This window comes from Cyclopterus lumpus, chromosome 19, assembly GCF_009769545.1.
Source record: "Cyclopterus lumpus isolate fCycLum1 chromosome 19, fCycLum1.pri, whole genome shotgun sequence".
Taxonomy (NCBI): domain Eukaryota; kingdom Metazoa; phylum Chordata; class Actinopteri; order Perciformes; family Cyclopteridae; genus Cyclopterus; species Cyclopterus lumpus.
Window position 1 is genome coordinate 695717 of NC_046984.1, and position 27055 is coordinate 722771.

A 27055-nucleotide genomic window follows, 5' to 3' on the forward strand; every position below is an offset into this window, starting at 1 on the left:
ACACGCACCCATGACACACAGACGCGTACGTATGACACACAGACACGTACGCATGACACACAGGACACGCACGCATGACACACAGACACGCACGCATGACACAGACACGCACGCATGACACAGACACGCACGCATGACACACAGACACGTACGCATGACACACAGACACGTACGCATGACACACAGACACGCACGCATGACACACAGACACGCACACATGACACACAGACACGCACGCATGACACAGACACGCACGTATGACACACAGACAGGCACACATGACAAACGTATGACAGACACGCACGCATGACACACAGACACGCCACGCATGACACAGAAACGCACACATGACACACAGACACGTACGTATGACACGCACACACGCATGACACACAGACACGCACGCATGACACACAGACACGCACGCATGACACAGAAACGCAACACATGACACACAGACACGTACGTATGACACGCACACACGCATGACACACAGACACGCACGCATGACACACAGACACGCACGCATGACACAGACACGTACGCATGACACACAGACACGCACACATGACAAACAGACACGCACGCATGACACACAGACACGCACGCATGACACACAGACACGCACGCATGACACACAGACACACACGCATGACACACAGACACGCACACATGACACACAGACACGTACGCATGACACACAGACACGTATGACACACAGACACGCACACACGCATGACACACAGACACGTATGACACACAGACACGCACACACGCATGACACACATGACACGCATGACACACAGACACGCATGACACACAGACACGCACACACGCATGACACACAGACACACATGACACACAGACACGCACGCATGACACACAGACACGCACGCATGACACACAGACACGCACACACGCATGACACACAGACACGCACGCATGACACACAGACACGCATGACACACAGACACGCACGCATGACACACAGACACGCACACACGCATGACACACAGACACACATGACACACAGACACGCACACACGCATGACACACAGACACGCACACACTGCATGACACAGACACGCACGCATGACACACAGACACGCATGACACACAGACACGCACGCATGACACACAGACACGTACGCATGACACACAGACACGCACGCATGACACACAGACACGCACGCATGACACACAGACACGCACGCATGACACAGAAACGCACAACATGACACACAGACACGTACGTATGACACGCACACACGCATGACACACAGACACGCACGCATGACACACAGACACGCACGCATGACACAGACACGTACGCATGACACACAGACACGCACACATGACACACAGACACGCACGCATGACACACAGACACGCACGCATGACACACAGACACACACGCATGACACACAGACACACACACATGACACACAGACACATACGCATGACACACAGACACGCACGCATGACACACAGACACGCACACACGCATGACACCACAGACACGCACGCATGACACACAGGACACGCATGACACACAGACACGCACACACGCATGACACACAGACACGCATGGACACACAGACACGCACACACGCATGACACACAGACACGCATGACACACAGACACGCACGCATGACACACAGACACGCACGTATGACACACAGACACGCACGCATGGACACACAGACACGCACGCATGACACACAGACACGCACGCATGACACACAGACACGCACCCATGACACACAGACGCGTACGTATGACACACAGACACGTACGCATGACACACAGACACGCACGCATGACACACAGACACGCACACATGACACAGACACGCACGCATGACACAGACACGCACGCATGACACACAGACACGTACGCATGACACACAGACACGTACGCATGACACACAGACACGCACGCATGACACAGACACGCACGTATGACACACAGACAGGCACACATGACAAACGTATGACAGACACGCACGCATGACACACAGACACGCACGCATGACACAGAAACGCACACATGACACACAGACACGTACGTATGACACGCACACACGCATGACACACAGACACGCACGCATGACACACAGACACGCACACACGCATGACACACAGACACGCACGCATGACACACAGACACGCATGACACACAGACACGCACACCACGCATGACACACAGACACGCATGACACACAGACACGCACACACGCATGACACACAGACACGCATGACACACAGACACGCACGCACACATGACACACAGACACGCACGTATGACACACAGACACGCACGCATGACACACAGACACGCACGCATGACACACAGACACGCACGCATGACACACAGACACGCACCCATGACACACAGACGCGTACGTATGACACACAGACACGTACGCATGACACACAGACACGCACGCATGACACACAGACACGCACACATGACACAGACACGCACGCATGACACAGACACGCACGCATGACACACAGACACGTACGCATGACACACAGACACGTACGCATGACACACAGACACGCACGCATGACACACAGACACGCACACATGACACACAGACACGCACGCATGACACAGACACGCACGTATGACACACAGACAGGCACACATGACAAACGTATGACAGACACGCACGCATGACACACAGACACGCACGCATGACACAGAAACGCACACATGACACACAGACACGTACGTATGACACGCACACACGCATGACACACAGACACGCACGCATGACACACAGACACGCACGCATGACACAGAAACGCACACATGACACACAGACACGCACGCATGACACACAGACACGCACGCATGACACACAGACACGCACGCATGACACAGACACGCACGCATGACACACAGACACGCACACATGACACACAGACACGCACGCATGACACACAGACACGCACGCATGACACACAGACACGCACGCATGACACACAGACACACACGCATGACACACAGACACACACACATGACACACAGACACGTACGCATGACACACAGACACGTATGACACACAGACACGCACACACGCATGACACACAGACACGTATGACACACAGACACGCACACACGCATGACACACAGACACGCATGACACACAGACACGTATGACACACAGACACGCACGCACGCATGACCACACAGACACGCACGCATGACACACAGACACGTACGCATGACACACAGACACGCACGCATGACACACAGACACGTATGACACACAGACACGCACACACGCATGACACACAGGACACGCACGCATGACACACAGACACGCATGACACACAGACACGTACGCATGACACACAGGACACGCACGCATGACACACAGACACGTATGACACACAGACACGCACACACGCATGACACACAGCCACGCACGCATGACACACAGACACGCATGACACACAGACACGCACACACGCATGACACACAGACACGCACACACGCATGACACACAGACACACATGACACACAGACACGCACACACGCATGACACACAGACACGCACACACGCATGACACAGACACGCACGCATGACACACAGACACGCATGACACACAGACACGCACGCATGACACACAGACACGCACGCATGACACACAGACACGCACGCATGACACACAGACACGCACGCATGACACACAGACACGTATGACACACAGACACGCACGCATTGACACATAGACACGTGCGCATGACACACAGACACGTACGCATGACACACAGACACGTGCGCATGACACACAGACATGCACGCATGACACACAGACACGCACGCATGACACACAGACACGTATGACACACAGACACGCACGCATGACACATAGACACGTGCGCATGACACATAGACACGCACACATGACACACAGACACGTGCGCATGACACACAGACACGCACGCATGACACACAGACACGTATGACACACAGACACGCACGCATGACACATAGACACGTGCGCATGACACATAGACACGCACACATGACACACAGACACGTGCGCATGACACACAGACACGTACGCATGACACACAGACACGCACGCATGACACAGACACGCACACATGACACACAGACACGCACGTATGACACGCACGCATGACACACAGACACGCACGCATGACACACAGACACGCACCCATGACACACAGACGCGTACGTATGACACACAGACACGTACGCATGACACACAGACACGCACGCATGACACACAGACACGCACACATGACACAGACACGCACGCATGACGCAGACACGCACGCATGACACACAGACACGTACGCATGACACACAGACACGTACGCATGACACACAGACACGCACGCATGACACACAGACACGCACACATGACACACAGACACGCACGCATGACACAGACACGCACGTATGACACACAGACAGGCACACATGACAAACGTATGACAGACACGCACGCATGACACACAGACACGCACGCATGACACAGAAACGCACACATGACACACAGACACGTACGTATGACACGCACACACCCATGACACACAGACACGCAGGCATGACACACAGACACGCACGCATGACACAGACACGTACGCATGACACACAGACACGCACACCATGACAAACAGACACGCACGCATGACACACAGACACACACGCATGACACACAGACACACACACATGACACACAGACACGTACGCATGACACACAGACACGTATGACACACAGGACACGCACACACGCATGACACACAGACACGTATGACACACAGACACGCACACACGCATGACACACAGACACGCATGACACACAGACACGCATGACACACAGACACGCACACACGCATGACACACAGACACGCACACATGACACACAGACACGCACACACGCATGACACACAGACACGTACGCATGACACACAGACACGCACGCATGACACACAGACACGTACGCATGACACACAGACACGCACGCATGACACACAGACACACAGACACGCACACACGCATGACACACAGACACGCACGCATGACACACAGACACGCATGACACACAGACACGCACACACGCATGACACACAGACACGCACACACGCATGACACACAGACACACATGACACACAGACACGCACACACGCATGACACACAGACACGCATGACACAGACACGCACGCATGACACACAGACACGCATGACACACAGACACGCACGCATGACACACAGACACGTACGCATGACACACAGACACGCACGCATGACACACAGACACGCACGCATGACACACAGACACGTATGACACACAGACACACATGACACACAGACACGCACACACGCATGACACACAGACACGCACGCATGACACAGAAACGCACACATGACACACAGACACGTACGTATGACACGCACACACGCATGACACACAGACACGCACGCATGACACACAGACACGCACGCATGACACAGAAACGCACACATGACACACAGACACGTACGTATGACACGCACACACGCATGACACACAGACACGCACGCATGACACACAGACACGCACGCATGACACAGACACGTACGCATGACACACAGACACGCACACATGACAAACAGACACGCACGCATGACACACAGACACGCACGCATGACACACAGACACGCACGCATGACACACAGACACACACGCATGACACACAGACACACACACATGACACACAGACACGTACGCATGACACACAGACACGTATGACACACAGACACGCACACACGCATGACACACAGACACGTATGACACACAGACACGCACACACGCATGACACACAGACACGCATGACACACAGACACGTATGACACACAGACACGCACGCACGCATGACACACAGACACGCACGCATGACACACAGACACGTACGCATGACACACAGACACGCACGCATGACACACAGACACGTATGACACACAGACACGCACACACGCATGACACACAGACACGCACGCATGACACACAGACACGCATGACACACAGACACGTACGCATGACACACAGACACGCACGCATGACACACAGACACGTATGACACACAGACACGCACACACGCATGACACACAGACACGCACGCATGACACACAGACACGCATGACACACAGACACGCACACACGCATGACACACAGACACGCACACACGCATGACACACAGACCACACATGACACACAGACACGCACACACGCATGACACACAGACACGCACACACGCATGACACAGACACGCACGCATGACACACAGACACGCATGACACACAGACACGCACGCATGACACACAGACACGTACGCATGACACACAGACATGCACGCATGACACACAGACACGCACGCATGACACACAGACACGTATGACACACAGACACGCACGCATGACACATAGACACGTGCGCATGACACACAGACACGTACGCATGACACACAGACACGTGCGCATGACACACAGACATGCACGCATGACACACAGACACGCACGCATGACACACAGACACGTATGACACACAGACACGCACGCATGACACATAGACACGTGCGCATGACACATAGACACGCACACATGACACACAGACACGTGCGCATGACACACAGACACGCACGCATGACACACAGACACGTATGACACACAGACACGCACGCATGACACATAGACACGTGCGCATGACACATAGACACGCACACATGACACACAGACACGTGCGCATGACACACAGACACGTACGCATGACACACAGACACGCACGCATGACACAGACACGCACACATGACACACAGACACGCACGTATGACACGCACGCATGACACACAGACACGCACGCATGACACACAGACACGCACCCATGACACACAGACGCGTACGTATGACACACAGACACGTACGCATGACACACAGACACGCACGCATGACACACAGACACGCACACATGACACAGACACGCACGCATGACGCAGACACGCACGCATGACACACAGACACGTACGCATGACACACAGACACGAACGCATGACACACAGACACGCACGCATGACACACAGACACGCACACATGACACACAGACACGCACGCATGACACAGACACGCACGTATGACACACAGACAGGCACACATGACAAACGTATGACAGACACGCACGCATGACACACAGACACGCACGCATGACACAGAAACGCACACATGACACACAGACACGTACGTATGACACGCACACACCCATGACACACAGACACGCAGGCATGACACACAGACACGCACGCATGACACAGACACGTACGCATGACACACAGACACGCACACATGACAAACAGACACGCACGCATGACACACAGACACACACGCATGACACACAGACACACACACATGACACACAGACACGTACGCATGACACACAGACACGTATGACACACAGACACGCACACACGCATGACACACAGACACGTATGACACACAGACACGCACACACGCATGACACACAGACACGCATGACACACAGACACGCATGACACACAGACACGCACACACGCATGACACACAGAAACACATGACACACAGACACGCACGCACGCATGACACACAGACACGCATGACACACAGACACGCACGCATGACACACAGACACGTACGCATGACACACAGACACGCACGCATGACACACAGACACGTATGACACACAGACACGCACACACGCATGACACACAGACACGCACGCATGACACACAGACACGCATGACACACAGACACGCACACACGCATGACACACAGACACGCACACACGCATGACACACAGACACACATGACACACAGACACGCACACACGCATGACACACAGACACGCATGACACAGACACGCACGCATGACACACAGACACGCATGACACACAGACACGCACGCATGACACACAGACACGTACGCATGACACACAGACATGCACGCATGACACACAGACACGCACGCATGACACACAGACACGTATGACACACAGACACACATGACACACAGACACGCACACACGCATGACACACAGACACGCACACACGCATGACACAGACACGCACGCATGACACACAGACACGCATGACACACAGACGCGTACGTATGACACACAGACACGTACGCATGACACACAGACACGCACGCATGACACACAGACACGCACACATGACACAGACACGCACGCATGACACAGACACGCACGCATGACACACAGACACGTACGCATGACACACAGACACGTACGCATGACACACAGACACGCACGCATGACACACAGACACGCACACATGACACACAGACACGCACGCATGACACAGACACGCACGTATGACACACAGACAGGCACACATGACAAACGTATGACAGACACGCACGCATGACACACAGACACGCACGCATGACACAGAACGCACACATGACACACAGACACGCACGTATGACACGCACACACGCATGACACACAGACACGCACGCATGACACACAGACACGCACGCATGACACAGAAACGCACACATGACACACAGACACGTACGTATGACACGCACACACGCATGACACACAGACACGCACGCATGACACACAGACACGCACGCATGACACAGACACGTACGCATGACACACAGACACGCACACATGACAAACAGACACGCACGCATGACACACAGACACGCACGCATGACACACAGACACGCACGCATGACACACAGACACACACGCATGACACACAGACACACACACATGACACACAGACACGTACGCATGACACACAGACACGTATGACACACAGACACGCACACACGCATGACACACAGACACGTATGACACACAGACACGCACACACGCATGACACACAGACACGCATGACACACAGACACGCACGCACGCATGACACACAGACACGCACGCATGACACACAGACACGTACGCATGACACACAGACACGCACGCATGACACACAGACACGTATGACACACAGACACGCACACACGCATGACACACAGACACGCACGCATGACACACAGACACGCATGACACACAGACACGCACACACGCATGACACACAGACACGTACGCATGACACACAGACACGCACGCATGACACACAGACACGTATGACACACAGACACGCACACAAGCATGACACACAGACACGCACGCATGACACACAGACACGCATGACACACAGACACGCACACACGCATGACACACAGACACACATGACACACAGACACGCACACACGCATGACACACAGACACGCACACACGCATGACACAGACACGCACGCATGACACACAGACACGCATGACACACAGACACGCACGCATGACACACAGACACGCACACATGACAAACAGACACGCACGCATGACACACAGACACGCACGCATGACACACAGACACGCACGCATGACACACAGACACACACGCATGACACACAGACACACACACATGACACACAGACACGTACGCATGACACACAGACACGCACGCATGACACACAGACACGTATGACACACAGACACGCACACACGCATGACACACAGACACGCACGCATGACACACAGACACGCATGACACACAGACACGCACACACGCATGACACACAGACACGCATGACACACAGACACGCACACACGCATGACACACAGACACGCATGACACACAGACACGCACGCATGACACACAGACACGTACGCATGACACAAAGACACGCACACGCATGACACACAGACACGCACGCATGACACACAGACACGCATGACACACAGACACGCATGACACACAGACACGCACGCATGACACACAGACACGCACGCATGACACACAGACACGCACGACACACAGACACGCACGCATGACACACAGACACACACGCATGACACACAGACACACACACATGACACACAGACACGTACGCATGACACACAGACACGCACACACGCATGACACACAGACACGCACGCATGACACACAGACACGCATGACACACAGACACGCACACACGCATGACACACAGACACACAGGACACACAGACACGCACACACGCATGACACACAGACACACATGACACACAGACACGCACACACGCATGACACACAGACACGCACACACGCATGACACATAGACACACACACATGACACACAGACACGTGCGCATGACACACAGACACGTACGCATGACACACAGACACGCACGCATGACACAGACACGCACACATGACACACAGACACGCACGTATGACACACAGACACGCACGCATGACACACAGACACGCACGCATGACACACAGACACGCACCCATGACACACAGACGCGTACGTATGACACACAGTCACGTACGCATGACACACAGACACGCACGCATGACACACAGACACGCACACATGACACACAGACACGCACGCATGACACAGACACGCACGCATGACACACAGACACGTACGCATGACACACAGACACGTACGCATGACACACAGACACGCACGCATGACACACAGACACGCACACATGACACACAGACACGCACGCATGACACAGACACGCACGTATGACACACAGACAGGCACACATGACAAACGTATGACAGACACGCACGCATGACACACAGACACGCACGCATGACACAGAAACGCACACATGACACACAGACACGTACGTATGACACGCACACACGCATGACACACAGACACGCACGCATGACACAGACACGTACGCATGACACACAGACACGCACACATGACAAACAGACACGCACGCATGACACACAGACACGCACGCATGACACACAGACACGCACGCATGACACACAGACACACACGCATGACACACAGACACGCACGCATGACACACAGACACGTACGCATGACACACAGACACGCACGCATGACACACAGACACGTATGACACACAGACACTCACCCACGGATGACACACAGACACGCACGCATGACACACAGACACGCATGACACACAGACACGCACACACGCATGACACACAGACACGCATGACACACAGACACGCACACACGCATGACACACAGACACGCACACACGCATGACACACAGACACGCATGACACACAGACACGCACGCATGACACACAGACACGTACGCATGACACAAAGACACGCACACGCATGACACACAGACACGCACGCATGACACACAGACACGCATGACACACAGACACGCATGACACACAGACACGCACGCATGACACACAGACACGCACGCATGACACACAGACACGCACGCATGACACACAGACACGCACGCATGACACACAGACATGCACGCATGACACATGGACACGCACGCATGACACACAGACACGTACGCATGACACACAGACATGCACGCATGACACACAGACACGCACACATGACACAGAAACGCACACATGACACACAAACACGCACGTATGACAGACACGCACGCATGACACACAGACACGCACGCATGACACACAGACACGCACACATGACACACAGACACGCACGCATGACACACAGACACGCACGCATGACACACAGACACGCACACATGACACACAGACACGCACGCATGACAAACAGACACGCACGCACACATGACACACAGACACGTACGCATGACATACAGACACGCACGCATGACAAACAGACACACACGCATGACACACAGACACGTACGCATGACATACAGACACGCACGCATGACAAACAGACACGCACGCATGACACACAGACACGCACGCATGACACACAGACACACACGCATGACACACAGACACACACGCATGACACACAGACACGTACGCATGACACACAGACACGCACGCATGACACACAGACACGCACGCATCACACACATGCATGCACGCACACACGCATGACACGCACACACACACGCAGTTAGAGAAGAATCAGAAGTGGAGGAGTAGGGTTAGAAAGTGGTGACCCTACCTGACCTCTGCTGCAGGACTAGCGTAGCTCACAAGAATCTCCAACTGAACTGTTGTGGGACGAGTTGCACTGTGGGTAGTAATGCAGGCTCTGGGCTTTCATGAGGAAGAAGAATGCATGGAATACAAATATGCTGCATTGATTTGGTTACATCCTTAATATATATTGTTTTCATTATAACGGTCTCCCTGAAGATAAAAAGCCTTTTTGTCAAGTGATTCAGGGGAGATTTATCTTGCTCGTTATTAGATGATTCAAGGGCTGCATGTGTTAGTAATATGAGTTCTGCTGGGCTTACATTACTATAATAAGACTAAGTTGTGTTTTAGGGAGGAAACTCAGCTGCAGATTGTATTTGTGGACTTTGAGAAAGGAGATAATGTCTGTTGCATGTCAGGAGTTTTGTGGTTGTGTGGTGTGTGCATGACACATGACAAATATAATATATAATATGTAATATCATTCTGACATCTTAAACATCATCTCATCACATGCGGCCAGATTACAACTTTTCACAGCTCCATGTGATCCCTCTTGTCTTTTCCTCCCTCCCTTTCTTCTCTTCTCTCCTCTCTCCTTCTCCCTCGTCTCCTACTCCTTCCCCCTCGGGCTTCGGAGGGCTTATTTGGGTGCTGCTTCCCAAGTGGGCTCATCCAAGCTGCATCAAATTCCACTGGCGCTGGCTTTGCTTGTCTTGGAAATACAACAGAAATCACAAAGGAAAAGAGCAAAGGAGATAAGATGTTACACGCGTCAGAGCCCTCCTTTTATTTTCCAAATAGCAAGAGCTCATTAAACATGTGACAGCACGTCAGGCCCTCCTTTGTTTTTATGGCTTTCTTTCATGAAATCAGGTCTCTCCTCACACCTTGCAACTACAATGCCCAGAAATGAGCCTCCTGTCCTCCTCAGGATGGTATCACTTCTCCGTAAGCGCCTCAGCCCTTTGACGAGGTAGTGGGACACGGCGTGGAACAAAGAGGAAAGAAGCACATACTTTACAGTTTGAGAATCTTTGAGCCTTGCCAATTAGACACAACACAATTACCATATTAGTCCTCATGATCTGCACTCATCACAAATAGATATTTTTCGAGCTCTCGGCCGAGGGTACAGCTATTTATTATATTATACAATTGAAACAGCAGGCTTCAATTTAGATGACATCATTCATTTGAAATTCCTACTGCACTTATCTGCATTAGATCTCTGTAAACACTCAGAGATGCAGAATTATTTCCTCTTGAATAAATATAACAAAGTGATGCAGTCTATGAGGTTTGTATTTTGAACTATTTGGATATGTGAAGGCATGCACTAAATACTGAGCAGCCATCAAGTCATACACCGAACACCACATCTTTGACAAAAGACATTGTCTCCATGTTTCTCTTACAGTCTGTGCTTTTATAAAACAGTGAAAGTACACAGGCTTCATTGATCTGGAACCTCAGGGATGGAAAAAAACAACCTTTTTGGCCGTCCGTCCTGGTGTTTTAAAGCTGATGTGACACCTATTAAACAAGAGCAGCATTTAGCTTGTCTCCTTTTAGTGCTCCGTGTCTGATGAGGCCAGCTCTGGCCCGCTGCGGGAACCAGACACATCAATTCTTTTTTTGCCGTTTGGAGATATACATCTATTCATAACCTGTTGGAAAAAAGGACATTTGGCAAAAAAAAGAAGAAAAAACTAACAAATTCCACACATGGCCCTCGTCAAGGAACTACACGGAGTGGCGTCGGGGCGAGGCGCTCCTGCAGCGTGTCACGTTCCAATGTTTGGGTGAAGGAATGTCCTGGTGTGGATCTCTTCTGCTCCCGGTGTCTGCTGCTCCACTTATGATAAAAGGTCACAATGGAATGGGACACTGCTTTGTCATAGCACAGGTTGCATGGGTCTACATGGAGAAACAGCAATGGATCATTGTCAATTGATGTATTCATCTTATATGATTTATTATTCATTATTAGGGATCATAGAGGATTTTTGGTTGGCCGAAGCATTTTCCTTTTTCATTGGAGACGCAAGACGAGTCGCTGTCCTTGTGGGAAAAAGCAGTTGTGATTATGTACAGCCAATTCCCTTTTTAGAAAACCTAAAAACCAGGACTGAGCAGGGTCTGACCTACTCACTCCAGCTGGAGGCCCTACTGGAGATCCAACTGGAGGCCCCTCTGGAGATCCCGCTGGAGGCCCCTCTGGAGATCCAACTGGAGGCCCCTCTGGAGATCCCGTTGGAGGCCCCTCTGGAGATCCAACTGGAGGCCCCTCTGGAGATCCCGCTGGAGACCCTACTGGAGGTCCCCGCTGGAGGCCCCTCTGGATGCCCCCTCTGGAGGCCCTACTGGAGGCCCCTCTGGAGATCCCGCTGGAGGCCCCTCTGGAGATCCCGTTGGAGGCCCCTCTGGAGATCCAACTGGAGGCCCCTCTGGAGATCCCGCTGGAGACCCTACTGGAGGTCCCCGCTGGAGGCCCCTCTGGAGATCCCTCTGGAGATCCTGCTGGAAGCCCCTCTGGAGATCCCGTTGGAGGCCCCTCTGTAGATCCCGCTGGAGGTCCCCCACTGGAGGCCCCTCTGGAGGCCCTACTGGAGGCCCCTCTGGAGGCCCTACTGGAGGCCCCTCTGGAGATCCCGATGGCAGCGATGATAAGCAATAAGTATAATCTTTCTGATGGGCTTGTTTACTGATTCATGTCATGTAGACATAAATCTGGAGGCCCCTCTGCAGATCCCGCTGGAGGCCCCTCTGGATGCCCCTCTGGAGGTCCCGCTGGAGGCCCCTCTGGAGATCCTGCATGGAGGCCCCTTTGAAGATAATACCTTTGAAGATCATGTAGACATAAATCTGGAGGCCCCTCTGCAGATCCCGCTGGAGGCCTCTCTGGATGCCCTCTCTGGAGGCCCTACTGGAGGCCCCTCTGGAGATCCCACTGGAGGCCCCTCTGGAGATCCCGATGGCACCGATGATAAGCAATAAGGATAATCTTTCTGATGGGCTTGTTTACTGTCATGTAGAGGCACCATGATTAAATTGAATAACCAGTTAAAGGGTCCTCACATTAACTATATATCATATTCTGCACACATATACTGTCCTGCATTGAATGGCTCCTGTGATTTCAGCTGTGTCAAATATCACTGTTGTGACCGGCCACCAGTAGAATTTGCGCTGGCTCTTCAAATGAAAAGATAACCCAATTTATTTTCATAGCTTGTCCATCATTTCAATGCCGGGATCTGGAAACTCAACAACATAATAAAAAAATAGGTTGGACAGGGCAAGAAATACAAGTGGTCAGAATCAAAACGAAGCCCCAGTTTAGCCAAACAGAGGAAGAGAGAAAAAACAGGCACGGTGGGATTATTATCCAACCTGTCCGTGGTGAACATTCATCACAGGTAACAGAATATTCTGGTTCTGACCTTTCCTACTGCTACAGTGGTGCAAGGAGGGCTTTTAGGTGCCACCAAATGGAGCTCTAGCACAAGTTCAGACAGGAAGACCAGACCCCTCAACCTGCCATCTATTCCTCACATTCCTGCCAATCATTCCTCATGCATGCTCACGCATTGTTTACTTGCTGTCATCGTCCTGCACCGTCAATCATGACACCAGCTGCGCAGATCAGCTGATCCCCTCTATCCAATAAGCACATGGAAACAATGACACGGCTAGCCAATCATCTTGCTGCTGTCTCATTTAAACATGACTGTCTCCGTATACCTTCAGTTCTTTCATGCTGCTGTTACGCACCCCTCCACCTCCCCATCTCCGCCCAGTCCACGGATCCATCAGCCTCATCAACTCATCATTCCATCAGCTCATCAGCCACCACCAGGTCTGGACTCCACGGGGATCTATCTCGTTGCTGATCGGGGCAGCCGGCCCTCAATTTCAAATCTCCCCGTAGAGTCCAAGCGCCAAAGATGCTGAGACTTCATCATTGTATATCATCTGTTAACAATAACATGCATCCTTTCTTTATCTAACTGGTCTCTCCCTGATTGAAATAAAGTAATTGCTAGAAATGATGGCCAAAAGGCTAAAGTGATGTTTCCACTGGAATACTGTTCTAATCTTCTCGTATTCATGCTAATTTATCAAAAGTGGGCTATAGAGCGACAGATGCATCTCAGCTATGAAAACAATGTTACCGTAATCATCTCACTGTCCACTGTTTTTCACCATGTATATTTCAGAGTTGATCCCGAAAGAATGAGATCAACCTTCTTAAGGTTAAAGCATTAGAAAGAGCATTGTTGGGGAAAAGCATGTAAAAGCAATGAGGTAAAGGCTGCTGTTGCCAGGTCTCATTCTGGAGCTCACATCTTAACATGAGATGTGTTGGCTGCCACTCATAATTACTGTCACCCCAGCGCTGCCGTTTCCTGGACCACTTCAGCGTTGCATCATCGCCCAGTGCCTCGAGGAATCTGCAGGACACGTGCTTCGTGTTGTCGGAGTGATTGAATGAAAGCACCGAGGTCCCACAGACATTTCAGACTAGTGCGGATAAGTGGATTTAAAACATGGTCACGAAAGAGAGAAACCTGCATTCTGTGCTTCCATGGTTGTCACTAAGAAGTTCACATTCGGTGAAGTGTCTGTGTTATAGACTACAGTGGACATGAAGCAGATGTTTACATTATGTCTGGGATTTCATTTCTTTCCATTCTCAAAGTTGTATATGAGCTTACTTCAGCCCACTATCAAGTAAGATGTAGCCATGCTCTGAAACACAAGAGGAGCTGGAGGAGGCTCGCTCTGAAGCTGTGAGCACAGTCTCTGTGTGTGTGTGTGTGTGTGTGTGTGTGTGTGTGTGTGTGTGTGTGTGTGTGTGTGTGTGTGTGTGTGTGAGAGTGTGTGTGTGTGAGAGTGTGTGAGTGTGTGTGTGTGATTGTGTGTGTGTGTGTGTGTGTGTGTGAGAGTGTGTGTGTGTGTGTGTGTGTGTGAGAGTGTGTGAGTGAGTGTGTGTGTGTGTGTGTGTGTGTGTGTGAGTGTGTGTGTGTGTGTGTGAGAGTGTGTGAGTGTGTGTGTGATTGTGTGTGTGTGTGTGTGTGTGTGTGTGTGTGAGAGAGTGTGTGAGAGAGTGTGTGTGTGTGTGTGTGTGTGTGTGTGTGTGAGAGAGTGTGAGAGTGTGTGTGTGTGTGTGTGGCGATTACTCACTCATTTACTCCAGGATTATGTAATCAAAAATTTACCCATGAAATACCTGAAGTATGGATGTTTCTCTGTGTTGGTACTTTCATTTCTGTCCTTTCACCCGTCTGTTTTCCTTCAGCAACAATGCTACTGGGATCATTACCCAGAATACCTTTTGACTCCCAAGCACCTATTGTAATGTAAATATTGCTTCTGAGGGATGTGGCTTCTGGAGACGTAGAGTATTAATATGAAATTCACGATGATCTGCTCTCATACTCCGGTCACAGAGTGCATGTGGAGCATTCGGGGCTTTTTCCTTCCAAACACAAACAAAACATCGATCACTTTCACTTCAAATGAAGTCTCATGAACACAAACAACTTTATTTGAATACCAAAATAGTGTTATTATCATTCCTGAAGTAATACAAATGTTAAATGAAATATCCTGTGTCTGTTAATATGACAGTTAACATGTTTCGGCTAGTGGTGCACTTTCTAAAATATTAGCTGAACGAGACAAAAACTAAAGCTGTATTTCAAGTGACAAGACTTCTGACTCTTGAGAGCAATATCATAATATCAACGATAAAAACCTGTATACTGTATGTTTATTATAGTTCTACTCAATGTCCTTCCAAATCAATTCACAATCATAGAGATTTGTGTTGTTTTCTTCACATTGGCTCCACTGACCCCTTTCCCAGATATTAATAGACAGAGAAGTTGTATTTGTTTCACACTTTGAGCCCATTTATTACAAATAATGTGGTGCAATCATTTGAATTTACAGTATCTTCATTTCTATCTTCTCACATAGTGGTGTAATCTAGCAGACTGTGTTATGTGTCCAGGTTATGAGATTCATGCATTGTACAGTTACTGTCATATAAATGTGAGAAGCTGGATGCAGCACATGTTTTGGCATTTTGGCTTGATAATTGTCTGAAACAATGAATCAGTCATTCGTATTGTTTTAGTTGGTTTGAGAGTGATGGATGCCACTCTACAACTCAGACTATTTCAAATGGATATTAATATACGTTATTATCAGGAAGTCACATAGAGATCGTTTCATCTACTAGTGAGGTACAAATAAATACATAAATAAAATAAAAATCCCAATGACATACAAAAATATGAATATAAAAGCACATTTTCAAAATACATACATATTGAGGGACAGCTTGACAAGTTAGAAATTAAAGCTTTCTGAATATATATATGTATATTTTTTTATTTATCGATGAATCAATGAATGTGTTGATCTCGCCTGGCAAAGAGGGGGGGTCCCATATGGGTTGTTAGTAGTGACTCTAAGAGCTGAGTGATGGACGGCATCTGGGTGTTTAAGGTGAGACATAGGAGCGTGTCTATAAACAACATCTTCATAATCCAATACAGTGAGAAATGTTGCATCCACAAAAAAATCAAAACAAGCTGCAACGTTAATGTGTTTACTGAGCTGTATACAAAATAATCATCTGCATAAAAATGTAAATGACATGTGTTGAAGGACATGGAAGACTCTTTACCCAGGAGGGAACCTGTGGGCCTTCGGGATGATCCAGTATAAATACTTTGTTTGAAGCAGTCAGTGATTAAAGGAACACGGATGTTCAGAAAGAAATGGTCTAAATGATCTTCTCTCTGTATCGATTGTTTTAAAAGAGAGGACCAACAGAGAGGTGATGTTGGGTCAGCAGACTCATGGACCTGGATCAGACCTCTGCTCCACAGAGGAGATTGACTTTGCCTTCATCATACTATGTTATTTCAGATCAGTTCATTTTATATTTATAGAAAAATCAGTTTTCACAGGAAGTTCCAGGCACCAAAACCACTTAGTTATCTTTCTGAAGCGTAGTTGACGAGCGACTAACGTGAGTCACATGACTATCGGCCCTAACAACTCACCTGACAAAAAGTCAATATTTACTCTTAATTTGGCACTCAAATATTGCTCTTTATATTCCGTCAGTAATAATGATGCAGGTGTGTTTGCAGTGGAGTTGCTTGCAGATGCTAAACAGTGCCTCCATGCGTCAGCATGAGGCGGCGAGAAGGGGTTGTCATAACAGCGTGTTATAGAGAAGCTAAAGGCCAAATGCAACACGTTTCTGTCATGAACACAATGTGAGGGAGATAAAAGCTTTTGAGAACGGCCACCTTCGTAACACGGGCCGATTGCAGTGGAAAGTGTGTCTTCCTTTCCAACTCGGGTTAGTCCGATTCCACATGGTGACACACGGCAGGACGAAGGCGAGGTGGGCACACAGTAGCCTCGTAGGCTGCAGCCTGACAAACAATGCCTGTATGAATTGTTTTTGAGACCGGAGACTAAAGGAAGCTGGGGAATGCATGGAAATGCTTGAATGGAAAGTGGCAGAGTGGATTCCAGGGAGGTCCGTGGCTGTTTTGCTGCTGATGGGTATGGTGCGTTAAAGCTTGTCACACAAAGCCCAGCAGAAGTACACTCTCTGTAAACTTTCCGGGAGCTTTTTAAACACTGAGAGTGCCAGCCTACCCAACCAGAGAGGCACAGCCAAAATGTACCCGTCGCACACACACGGTCCACACACACTCCGAGTACGGCTCCTTTGTATTTATATTGCCTTATGTATTTAGATTACATGGCTTCTTTGTATTGAGCAGGTTAAACACACAGGCCATTATTCATGATGCCAGCAGGGAGCCTGTTCAGCAGCGTGGAGGAGCAGTGATGTCACAGAGGTTATTGGAGGATAGGTTGGAACACCACCAACTGACTAATAAACACTGCCACTTGTAAAATAATTAGATAAATATATAATCAAAGCTCAGTGATGAATTCTTGCAGAGCCTGGAATCACAGCAGCCAGCCCTCATGGCCAAACCTGGTAGGTTATATATATAACCTACCAGGTTTGGCCATGAGTGTTTACCTGGACTTAATATTAAAATAGGGGACAATTCAACCCAGCTGACCAACAGTCCAAAAGCCAGAGATATTTCATTTATATCATATATGACATGAAGCTAGATCAGGCTAATGTAACTACTGAAAAATGTATTGATACGATTTCTTTGAATCGACAAATCGACACATTGTATTGCATTGTTGTTTGTTAATCTCTTTCGTACTGTTGATGAACTGTGGGCTGCTAATAAAATGATATGTCATGCACAAGTAATAATCAAACATGAAATAAAGATTAATTGTCGAGGTCCAAACATCAGAACCCCGTATTCACTGATGCTGACTGAAGTTCCAGTTTCCAGATGACAACTCTGTTACCTTGAGAATTATCAGTTTGGCCAAGAAGCGTAAATTCTGTCAGGGGTTTCCTGCACGAGCCCCGAAGCTCTTAAAGCTGGTCCTCTGTGTTCCTGTGAGCTGGATCCGTTTCAGGCCGGTTCAGACCAGGTCATGGTCACTCCTCCTCGTTTCCATTTCTCACCTTCTTTCGCTCTTGGTTTGTGAGAGACAAAGAATGTGCTTGCAATTCTACTTTCCTTTGTTTCCATTAACATTTGGTATTTTTACAACCACATCAAAAGTTTCAGTCCAGTATTGATCCTGAGCTCATTGAGACCTTTGACCTCCCCAGGTTGGTTGGTCCTCTGCAGCTCCGTTGGGTGAACAAGGGTGAGAGGGACACGGAGGGGGGTCTGCTTAGGGCTCTTAATTCCCTGTGAAAGGTTATTTTTGGGGAGTTTTTCCTGATTCGATGTGAGGTCCTGGGACAGGGATGTCGTATGTGTACAGATTGTAAAGCCCTCTGAGGCAAATTTGTAATTTGTGATATTGGGCTATACAAAATAAACTGAATTGAATTGAATTGAATTAATGTTGAAGTCATATTTCACCATCTACCACGTGCCACCGCCTTTGAAGTATTTGGTGAGTTCTGAGGAGCAGGCATGGAAGATGATGTATTCATAGAGAGCATGTTTTTCCTAACACATCTGGTGAACTGTAAAATACTAACGGATCCTCTTCTCTGGAATATCTTAATCTCTCTTGGCATGTGTGACCAGACAAGACACCATGCTGCTGCACACCATTCCAGCTCATTTCTGTTATATGTGTGTGTAAGTGGGTCTGTTTTCACTGTGAACGCGTTGATGAAACGCCCGTGGCTCGATTCCTCATGTGATTGATGTGGATAAAGGCCGTCAAGATAAACAGTTTGAAGGAGGGGAATACTAGAAGCCCAGCTGCATTGACAGGAGCAGAAACATCGGGCTGACTGCAGCTCCTCACTTACCCTCTCATACTAATCACTAAATTCACACACTTACTGCTGCCATTTGACAGAAGTTTGGAAGATGTGTTGAAGCCACAATATGCTGGATTTTTTAAGTAAAAATAAACAAATGATCTGTCCGGATCTTAAAGTAGCTCTGCAACAAAGACATATACATCACCAAACTGAGACCCTGCAGACATGCTGTGTTTGCACAATGTGTTCCTAGTGTCTGATTAAGACCCAAATGCACAGCAAGAAGGCGTGACATGTGTAGTTCTGTGCAACTTCAAACAGCAGTTGCTCAAGGTTTTCTTTAGATGCTTTTTTGCCTCACTCATATAGAGCCCAACCGTTAGATTCTGATTATTAGCCAACATGTTGTGACCATCCAAGCTACTTAGCTCAAGCTGTACAATCGTGAAGCGAAGCCACAATACTAAAGTGCAAAGGTGGCGTGTCTGGTTGGCTTAGAAATCCCTTTATTGATTCATTCAAACTGTTCCTGATAATTGAGATGAGCTCTGACGTTACACCAAACTCTTTAACTATCAACATCTCTTATGTTGATTCACAATGTGCAGCAGAAAGCGTCAAAGTATCCCTTCCTTGTTTATTTGAAACATCTGACCTTTGACCTCTCTCCAACGCTCTATCTGCCATAAGTTACAGCAGCTCTGTGTATGCATCAACTGTCACCCGCTGCTTTTAGGGGCCTGCTAGACTAAACCACATTGGTCATAAAATAGGAAAAAGTAACAAAAAATGTGAGTCTTGTTTAAAGCAGATTCAAATGAATAAGCCTAATAATCCCACGTCCTACCATAAATCCAAAAAAGAGCTGGGGCCAAAAAGGTTCATTTCATCTTCATATCTTATTGTTTTGTTTGTATTCTTAAGAGTTGCTGAGTTACATCTTTTTCCTTCCTTGGCATTGGTTGATATTTCTGCTAATTCCTTCTTGAACTTTTTGCGCAGCACTGTAACGCTGTCATCGTTTATAAATCCCGTAAATGGGGGATGAAAAAAGGCCACTGGGCTTTTTTGGAAAGTTCTTCAAAAGCCAGGCTCTGTGTTTACAGGTTGAGAAAGGGCTGGGCTCCTTTTACAACGTTGTCTTGTCTGTCACTTGACAGTTGACTGCCGTACAGCTATCCCCCTGCTTAGAAAACAGTCCTGTTATATTTTCCATTCGAAAAATCCTAGGGGTCACCAGTGTGTGTGACTGTTGGCTGAAGCCAGATGGGGTTTTCCTATAAACAAGTGTACAGGCAGTATTTATACAGACTGTGGCACCTGACGCCATAACACTCATGACACTCTGTTTAGTGGCCAAAGTTGCCATAAGTCACTTTAGAGAATTAAGTAAATATTTTCATTATGGCCATGCCATTGTTTATTATAGAATGGCAAAAGTTCTAAATCTTGCCAAATCTTGTGTTAAAAAATAATTTAATAACAACTTGTCCAAAGTGAAGCGCCATGTACATGGAGCTGATTCCGTTTCATTATTCGCAAGTCTATTTAGTTTCAAACAAATCCAGAGACACCACCTGTTTCAACCGCAGTGTGAGTAAGGGCTCAGGTTAGAGCCACGCTACACCATCCATAGAGTGAAGATGTTGGCTGCATTCACGGGAGGATAAAAGCATACACACATTGTCTCATTCAAATACAGTGTGTTACCCATCACAGATACCGGCTCCAATTCCACTATGCTAAGTATTGTCATGCTGCTGGATCAAAGCTGCAGGAGACATGAGGATGCACGGTACAGTACTGGACGCTGACATGATGGGAGATTACCATTTGGCCTGATAATGGTGAGAGGAAGTGTTCAGTCTTGGAGGAAAGCATTGACGATTCCATTTTAGAGTGTTGGTCAGTTCTGTGCTCATAAACAAGTGAACCTGTATTCTAACATCTGATCTGGAAACAGCCGACTGTCATTTTGATCAAGAATGATCATAATGAGCTCAGCTGGAGGATCCACTATATTGATTGCAACATATATTCACAATCATCAGTTGGAAGTCCTGGACTAACCCCAATCTAAATGTCACCGTCCATGAACGCCTCCCATAACGTTGGCTGAGCTTCAGCTCGGCTGGTGGTCGCCAACAAGCCCCGCAGAGTGAGGGAAGCAAGAAAGAGACAAAAGGAGAGAAAAGAGCATTCTAATGAACAATTTATCAATGAAAGACAACCAGGACTGATGAAGAGATTCAGTCAAGACTAAATGTGTGAATCTTTGGCTCAAAATATATAAAAATAGAAGGTGCTTCACCAGCAAATAACATAGTCTGTATTGTTTTGTCTAATTGCTCAATCCCAGTAAAGCTGCTCATGAATACCACAATAAAGTGTGTAATGACTTTGTTACAGCATAGAATACTGTAACAGGAAGTTGACTACTAGTAACCAACAGCCCACCATTGGTGCTCAATATTATAAAAGAAGTTCCTGCATATTTTTATGAACATTGTCAATTGAATGAGAATCGTGTTACCTCATGGTTCTGAGTAACGGTTGACAACACTGACCCCAGAGTTGTCCAGTGGAATTGCAGCGATATCCCAAACTATGTTAGTACCCTCCCACACTGATGTTGCACCAATAGAGTTGGGAAGTGGAATTGGCTACTGGTTTTTGAAACCATACAGGCTAATGCCATCCCCAACAGTTTAAATTATTTCAATTATTTAACTACCAAAGACTACCATGAGCCTCCATTGGTGAGAAAAAACAGTCAGACGTGCTAAATTCTCCATTGCAGTTGTAAAAAAAAGAAAAATTCTCAACTTGTTTCTTGAATTCTAACCAAACTCACTTAGAATCCAAAAGCTAATCTGTTTTCAGTTTTGTATGCAGCATAATACTTAGCTGCTGTTAGCAAAGAATGGAACTGGATTTGAAGCTTGGTGATTGGTGAATGGTTGCGTCTTGCCGAAATGCACCTTGTGAGTCGAAGTTAACTTTCCCCTGATTTTTATATAGAGACTTGTACCTTTTTTAGTACCAGATACAACACTTGTTGATCATATTGATAAAAAAAAAGAAGAATACGCCCCTTCAATTTCTGCTTTTGGTATTTACAAAAATGTACACCAAAGTCAAAATAAGACGAATTCTTCAGTCTAAAGTTCAACTTTAAAGGTTTCACAAGATACATATGCTACATATTTTGCTACATCATTGACAAAATCTCCAACATGGCGTCTTTAATTGTGACATCACACAAACAAGCTCTGTGAACAATAAGTCAAACAGTGCCAGGTAATAAAGATTAACATCCCACCATGCAGAGGATATAGGAGGGTCGTAAACATCCGAGGCGAATGGCCGTCGACCTTTTCAGTCACTCCTTAATCTGCGAGTCATTCGGGAGAAGGGCAGATAATACAACAAGCATTTGGCCCAACCGAGGCAATCAATAAGAGGACAACAGTTGAGTGGAACCTCCTATCAGCTCATCTTGATGGAGCTCCAAGTGCCACGTGTGCCGGCTCTTATTGTGTTGACACAGAGATACAGGCCACCATTCACTCCACGCCGCCTTAGATAACATCGGACTATAACCTGGCTCTTTTGAAGACAGCCATGTTTTCCTTTTCTCGTTCTTTCATCTACACTTTTCCCTTCAAGCCTTTCAGTAAATGGGCATTTTTCTTCCATCACTCTTGTGTTGTTAAACCAGCAGATTCACTGATAACTTATCATAGTATGAGCTAATATGAAACATCATCATTGTTGTCTTCTCTTTGTCGGTTTTCCTCTGCCTATCTCCACCTATTTTACAGAGGGGTTGTCACTGTGGTATAAATTGTCAGAGAAGGCCCTTTCTGTCTCTGGGTGGGCTTTTAAGCCATGCCCATCAGTTAAGGCTTCATTAAAGTGGTTCCTCCTGATGCTCCATGGAGAAGTCCCAGTCTCCCCAGCCTTTCAACAGACTGTGGTTTGTAACAGTAAATGCAGCGGTTTGTTATTGTTTGCCCTGGCTCATGTTTATGTACAGTAAAGTATGCGACCCCTTTTGGTTCTTTTAACCACACTACATGTAATCTGTGTGTCAAGCTACAGCCTGAGTGGATGCAGTGTCTTCAGTGTTGTTTTCTAGAAGAGGTGACTGGAATCCCAGAAAACAGAGTTTTTACAACCGCACAGCGGCATTAATTAGTGAGGTCAATCCTAGATTTGGGTTTTGTGTTTCCACCATCTTGGCAGTTAGTGGAGCCGGACATTATGCATATGGGAAGATACCCAGGTAGCCTGCTCAGGCCAGACCAGACCACCTCTGTGATCTGGTGGACTGAAAATCATCTTGAGTTAAAAACACAAAGACGAGTTTTTGTCCGGTTGAGTGACAGAAAATGATATGTTGAAATGGATCTGGGTGCCTCTCACAATATACCGCACATAACAATTCAAAGTGTGATGATTCAATCTCATTTGCTTTGCATTGGGAGCCTTCCTTAGATTTTAATCGTCCCGGGGTAGGCACGTTTCTATATTCTGAATACTGAAGTATAAATCCCAACCGAGCCTACTGAAGGAGATGCTATTTTTATAAGCCGCTACATTTATGAGAGTTTTATTGTCCTGTAAGCATATGAGTGGTTCTCCAAACAGAGCTTATTAAAGAAAACAGTCATGTATGTTTGTGGGGCCCTTTGGTGCAGGCCTTAGGAGATGATGGAGTGTATGGAGCGACAGGCTGCACAGAAGACTTGGCTTGTCTGGGATCTGAGTAAGAGGCTCATTTTTCACATCGACACCTTGTGGGGGCTCTCTAAGCTACTGAATCCACAGAGTAGATGTGTTTATTATTTGCTCAGGAGGTAGGGAGGTCTGCTCTTTGTAAATTGTATAAATTGATAAGTTGGCTGCAGCGGAGGATGGTGGCTGATGGAGGGATGCATCCACGAGGTTGAAAGCGGGCTTAAAGCTCTATAAACAAACAGACACGCGCTCTGCTCTCTGCCTGAGCTGACATGGACCTCTGAGAAGAAACAATACAAAATCTGGAACTCACATTGTATTCTGCAAACACTAACATGGCTTTACTCCAGCTCCACCATCGAGGATTTTTCAAACGCAAACATTGAAATTGTTGTTTGCTGTGTCTTTCGAGCTGGTTCAAATTCAATTAATGTTGGCTCTCAAACTGTTACAGCTGACTGAGGGAGCAGTTAGAGTCAAGTGCTCTCACTTTGATGTGATCGCAGTATGCTCTCTCATTGGGTCCTGTTCTCTTTGAAAGGGGAGTTGAGGGGACCCTAGAAGAGATGTCGTCAAGCGAGGAGTGAAGTGTGGGCCATGAGTGCTGTGAAACGCTCTGAGGTCCTGGTCAATGGTCCAGAGGACAGACGGCGTCCCGCACACGCTGCACAGCGGACAGAGAGGAGAAGCCACGGAGTGAAGAAGCAGCTTCCACCAACAGAAGGCCGGAGAGGTAAGCTCTTCTTTTTCTCCTCCAGGGAGGCCAGATGTCCCCCTGATTCTCCAGATGATAGTCTCTGAAGACGTTACCAACACTGCAACTTTTAGAATACAGTCTCTAGAGACAAACCCAATTCATCTCACATGATTGGCTGAGTGTCGATCCTGTGGTCGTACTTGATGCCACGACAGCTGCACAGTAGTTCACTTTAAGGTCAATAGGCTTCTCACT

The 27055-nt window shown here is 48.2% G+C and overlaps 1 protein-coding gene across 3 annotated transcripts in view; it reads left to right on the top strand.

Moving 5' to 3' along the window:
* The window catches only part of myocd (myocardin), a 157351-nt gene that overhangs the window by 73033 nt on the left and 57263 nt on the right, over nucleotides 1-27055 (top strand). For all 3 annotated transcript variants that reach the window (XM_034559490.1, XM_034559491.1, XM_034559492.1), the window contains exon 3: nucleotides 26645-26836. In XM_034559490.1, the coding sequence (XP_034415381.1) occupies nucleotides 26701-26836 (136 nt within the window). In that variant the 5' untranslated portion in view covers nucleotides 26645-26700. The remainder of the gene's footprint in view (nucleotides 1-26644; nucleotides 26837-27055) is intronic.